This window comes from Octopus bimaculoides, chromosome 6 (assembly GCF_001194135.2).
Source record: "Octopus bimaculoides isolate UCB-OBI-ISO-001 chromosome 6, ASM119413v2, whole genome shotgun sequence".
Lineage (NCBI taxonomy): Eukaryota > Metazoa > Mollusca > Cephalopoda > Octopoda > Octopodidae > Octopus > Octopus bimaculoides.
The window spans coordinates 72,833,680-72,839,376 of NC_068986.1; the positions used below are offsets into that span (position 1 = coordinate 72,833,680).

The window sequence follows — 5,697 nt, forward strand, 5'->3', positions numbered from 1 at the left end:
TATATATATATATATATATATATATATATATATGAAAATTTGTGAAAGCTAGTAAAAAAATGAAGCAACATGCTCTGTTTGGTGTGAAATGTTAATGTGCATGAATGACATAGACAAATGAGCTTAGAGAAATTGTTTCTGTTAAGCATCCATCTACTCTCCTACCTTCTCTTCATTAAATTCATTCTTTTTTTTTTTCTTTTTTCTTTTTAGTCAAACTTCATGTTTTCCTGCTAGACGTTCAAACAATTTTGTCTCAATTAATACTTTGTTTTTTTTTTTGTTTTTACTGTTTTAAAAATTTTATTTTCTTATAGTGGTTTCACAACATTGCAACAAAGCTGTTGAGGGTGGGTCGTATTGCAGAGGGTCAGTTGATGGTACGTAATTACATGAAGCTGGCTATTTTATTAGACCCTGAAGATCTGGATATGCTGGCTGTCTGGGTAGAATATAATGTTAGTGCTAATGTTAATTTAGAACAGGTAGGTACAATTTGTTATTTGAGTTTTACTGCAGATTATTTCTAAGTTTTTAACACAACAGCAATAGAAAACTAACAAATGTATTAAACTTTGGTTAAGTTTATTTTTTTCTTTTACTTTATATTCAAAAATTTTGTTCTTTAACTCACTATTTGCTTATCAAGAAAATGTGATGTAATTACAGCTACTGTGAGAACATTTAAAACAGATTCTGTAATTGGATGTTGAGTTTTTATTTCATAAAACGACCAGATTATTTTTATTCCTTGTTTTAGCTCCTATAATGGTGATTTTATTTGTTATTTAGTATAAGCTCACAGTTTATTGTCCAGTGTTAATAGTTGTTACATTTTTTGCGTCGTTACAGTCAAATATTTATGTTTTATATCATTGTGTGTGGGTGAGAGAAGATTTAATATATTTTCTTATTTGATCTTTTTGAGAGAAGGTATAGAATTTTTTAATGAGTGTAAAAAAATGAGATTATGCTAATATATTTTAATTGATAGCACCATCTACTATATTAAAAGCTGTTGTGAAAAATCACAAAATAATATTTATATAAAAAGAAACCTGTATAACAATGATTATTTTCCCCCTCTTTTTAGTATGAAATATTTATTTATTTGTAAAATTATTCATGTATCTATTTTTTTTCTAAGAAATTCTATTTTCACTTCTTGCCTGATTTCTGTATTTGAAGGTGTTGATTAGTGCCCAAAGACTTTTGTGCTCTGAAGTTCAAAGATTCCAGTGTCTTGGCAAGAGACTTATTCACCGTATTGAAGAAGAACTTGCAAAAGATGGCGAATCTAAACCAGTTAGTTTCTCATTTTCGTTTTTATCATAAATTATAGGGAAATATAAACATTAGTTGAAAATAACATAAAAATTAGACATTTTATTTACTTAGAAGTAGGTGTTGATTTGTTTTTCTAAGATAAATTCCTGTTTAACCTACACATTCTCTTTTCTCATTTTAGACTATGTTCCCTTTTGCTTCACCTTCATCATATTTATAGAGACATATAATATTCTTCTTTAGTTATATTGCTGTAGCCTAAATGTTGTAACAATGTGTTTTTAATACATCTATTGCTCTCTTTATATTTGTAAATATAAGGAGAGATTATTTTCATGGCCTTTTTAGGACTTGTGCAGTTAGATGACCAGAACAACTATTTGAAGTTTACAAAGAGTTAAAACTGAAATAGTTTTCGTCCTGGTCCAACCCTAACATTTGTAATGTAATCTTAGCTGTGAGTGAATGTGGAATTTACATGAGAGGTTATCAGTGTTTGTTTGGCCAATCATTTATATGCACTGTAATATTTTGAAGTGCTTGTTGCTCACATAATCATGATATAATATTGTGAATTTGTTTCATTAATATGCAGAATTCAAAGATTTTGGTATAGTTGAATGTGACTAGATGTAGTGAGAAGAGTTGAGTTTGGATATAATTTGTTTGAGTAATTAAAGGAAATACTGAAGATAATTAAAGAAAATACTTAAGATTTTAGTGTGACAGCTGGAATATTTGGTAGCTGTCACCATTTATTAGCTGTGGACTTAATGGAATCTATTATCTTTTTTCTTTTGACTGTGGTCATGCTGGGGCACTACCTTGAAGGATTTAGTCAAACAAATTGATCCAAGTAATTTTTTTATAAACCTGGTACTTATTCTATCAGTCTCTTTTGCTGAACCGTTAAGTTACAGGGATGTAAACAAACCAATACCAGTTGTCAAGTTGTGGCAGGCTTCATTCAGTTTCCATCTACCAAATCCATTCACAGTCTTTTGTAGGCTCCAGGCTATAGTAGAAGACACTTGCCCAAGGTGCCATGCAGTGGGATTGAACCCAGAATCTTGTGGTTGGGAAGCAAACTTCTTACCACACAGCCATACCTGTACCTATAAAGCTCATGAGGAATGAATGGGCTAGCAAAAAATGAAAAATGGATGTTTGCATACATGAAAGCTATGAGTATAGCTTTACTTCAGGAGGACTACTTATAAAATAGACAAAAACATTCAGCAAACTGAATCCACGTAATAAGGAACCAAACAGTACAATAAGGAAGAGTTGATGAATTGTGTTATTCAAAGACATGTTTTATGCTAGGGATAAAATGTTTGTACATATTACATTTGTCTAACAATGTCTTTCAGTTTGTATGAATTCAAAATATAAGTGCTTGGCTAAACAGTCTCTGATGATCTCTCTGGTTTGAATAATTCACCTTTTATAAACTCCTATCCTCACCAAACTTTTCTGTCTTTCTCTCTCTACAGAAATCTATCTCTATGGAAACAACAGTATGTCCTATTCCCATGAAGAGTAACTTCCCTTGTCAACTATGTCTCTAATTTCATTCACTTCCAACATGAAAAAGAAAATAGCATCAATCTAAAACAATTGTCTTAATCACCTTCAGTGATTAACCAGCAACTTTGCTAACTTAAGTCATTACTCATCACCTTCTCCATCAGATTCAGTCTCTCTCTCCTCACCAGTTACCATCATTACAGTTCCCTTAACTCATATGACAGTCTTCTCTCATCCTAATAAACTTCTACATTTAACATCAGCAAAGTTTTAAACCATATCCGACATAATAACTTCCTCTTAATTTGATTATTGAATGAGTTCCATCCATTTCCCATCACTTGTAATAGAAATTTTCTGTTAGGTCTTTCTATTGTACCAATAGCATAGCTCTAATCTCTTGTTCAGTCTACTCAGATTTACTCCAAATTCAACAGTCTTCTCTCTATGAAATAATTTTGTTGTTACACACTCTTCCACACAAGCCATACCTACCCTTCATTTCAACTTAACCCTTCACACACGCAACTTAACCCATCATCCACATGCAACTTTTATACTTCAGTTTTATTTTCATGATTAGAAACTTCAAAAATATCATCCTACAATAGACACAATAACATAGTTTCCTTCAACATCATAAAGATATGACTACAACAAATATGAAAGAAATACTTTAATACTGTTACATTTTTTTCAAACTAAACATCGATCACTCTGGATCTACCTACAAAAGTCCTGCCATTGCCCTTCTTTTTGAACTAATTATTTAAAATAAAAACTTTACTTGTTACCAAAGAATTGTTGCTGTTGGCACTCCATCGCTTACGACGTCGAGGGTTCCAGTTGATCCGATCAACTGAACAGCCTGCTCGTGAAATTAACGTGCAAGTGGCTGAGCACTCTACAGACACGTATACCCTTAACGTAGTTCTCGATGATATTCAGCATGACACAGTGTGACAAGGCTGACCCTTTGAATTACAGGCACAACAGAAACAGGAAGTAAGAGTGAGGGAAAGTTGTGATGAAAGAGAACAGCAGTGTTCGCCACCATCCCCTGCCGGAACCTCGTGGAGCTTTAGGTGTTTTCGTTCAATAAACACTCACAACGCCTGGTCTGGGAATTGAAACCACGATCCTATGACCGCAAGTCCGCTGCTCTAATCACTGGGCCATTGCGCCTCCTCCAAAGAATTAACAAATACCTAAAATCTAAACAATAATTATTGCAATGAGCAGACAATGAGATTATTGTATACTTTGCTGTAGGGCTGCATTGTAGTGAAGTAAATCATGTGAAGGATGGCTCAACTTTTAATCTTTCCTTTCAGTTAAACTCTCCTACTGACAAATTGAAAAGCGTTGACATGAGCTAAGGGATATAACTCAAATGAACCAGTGGCATGACTTTAAATAAATTAACTAATGGTTGACATACTGAACGTTGCTCTGCTGGAAATCATTATGGTTCTGACACCAAGAGGTACCATTCAATTCAACAATGTCCACAGTACCAAAAATGTGTATTTAAATGCTTCCCAGAAATTACAAGACATAAAAAAAACAAAAACATCACATGCATGTACTTATGATAGAACAGAGTCTACAACATATAACACATGTGTGTTTCCAAACAAACATCAGCATAAAAAGTTTCACATGTATGTATATGTGTGTGTGAGTTTCTGTGTGTATACAAAACTTAAGTATTCATTTAATTATTTACAGGAAGCCCTTGTCCCAAGACGAAGAGCAGACAACCAGGAAGTGGAATTTTCAGTTGGATTAATCATGAAACATAAGAGGTTAATATTTAACCTACTTACACCTCTTGTCATTCTCTCTCTCTCTCTCTCTCTCTCATCATTCAGTCACTCCCCACCCCCCAACAGTAAATTGTTAATACTCCATCTACAATAGAGCACTGTTTATCCTTGTTTTCTTTTTACTCCCTATTTCCAGATATGACTACATGTGTGTAATAACTGGTTGGGATAAAAAATGTATGGCATCTCAAGAATGGATTCTTGGAATGGATGTTGACCGACTTCAAAACCAAAGGAACCAACCTTTCTATGATGTTCTGGTCAATGATGGAAGCAACAGATATGCAGCTCAAGGTAACGCTCATTAGTAATGTCCTTCATAATAATCTTGCTCATTTTCAGTTTCACTAAATCTTTTATACTCAGTAGCTACACAATAGTACTGAAATTGATGTTAGTTACCTTCAGCTCAGCTGAATAATAATAGTCTCAAAATTTGGCATAGGGCCAGCAGTTTTTGAGGGGTGGAGGAAGTCAGTTTCATCAACCCCAGTACTTGACTTGAATGGATGAAAAACAAACTCATCCTCAGTGGAATTAGAACTCAGAATGTAAAAATGGATGAAATGCTACTAAGCATTTTTCCCAGCATGCTGATATTTCTGCTAGCTCACCACCTTAACAATAATAACAATAAAACTGCTCTATTGGAGACAGTGAGGATTTTGAGATTGTTACATGGGTGTTAAGTATCATGAAAAGAGACCTGGTGAGACCTTTGATAACTGGTTGCTGTCTGCTCTTACAAAATTAACTGGAGCAAGTAAGACTGAGAGCTCTGAGAAGTGAACTGGAAATAATAATAGTAATAATCCTTTATGTACTATAAGCACAAGGCCTGAAATATTTGAGGAGATGAGGTTAGTCAATTCCATCAACCTCAATGCTTGACTAGTACTTTTTTTGGTCAACCATGAAAGGATGAAAGGTCATGTTAACCTTGGCAGAATTTGAACTCAGAATGTAAAGACAGACAAAATGTCACTAAGCATTTTGTCCAGCATGCTAATGATTCTGCCAGCTTACCACCTTAATAATAATAATAATAATA

General features: G+C 33.6%; 2 protein-coding genes across 4 annotated transcripts in view; one reads left to right on the forward strand and one right to left on the reverse strand.

The window, feature by feature from the left end:
- Positions 1-5,697, reverse strand: part of LOC106873600 (mevalonate kinase) — a 96,278-nt gene that overhangs the window by 39,595 nt on the left and 50,986 nt on the right. The gene's annotated exons all lie outside the window — the stretch shown is intronic.
- Positions 1-5,697, forward strand: part of LOC106873577 (F-box only protein 21) — a 21,627-nt gene that overhangs the window by 14,654 nt on the left and 1,276 nt on the right. For all 3 annotated transcript variants that reach the window (XM_014921012.2, XM_014921019.2, XM_052968871.1), the window contains 4 exons: positions 318-485; positions 1,189-1,305; positions 4,549-4,625; positions 4,783-4,940. In XM_014921012.2, the coding sequence (XP_014776498.1) occupies positions 318-485; positions 1,189-1,305; positions 4,549-4,625; positions 4,783-4,940 (520 nt within the window). The remainder of the gene's footprint in view (positions 1-317; positions 486-1,188; positions 1,306-4,548; positions 4,626-4,782; positions 4,941-5,697) is intronic.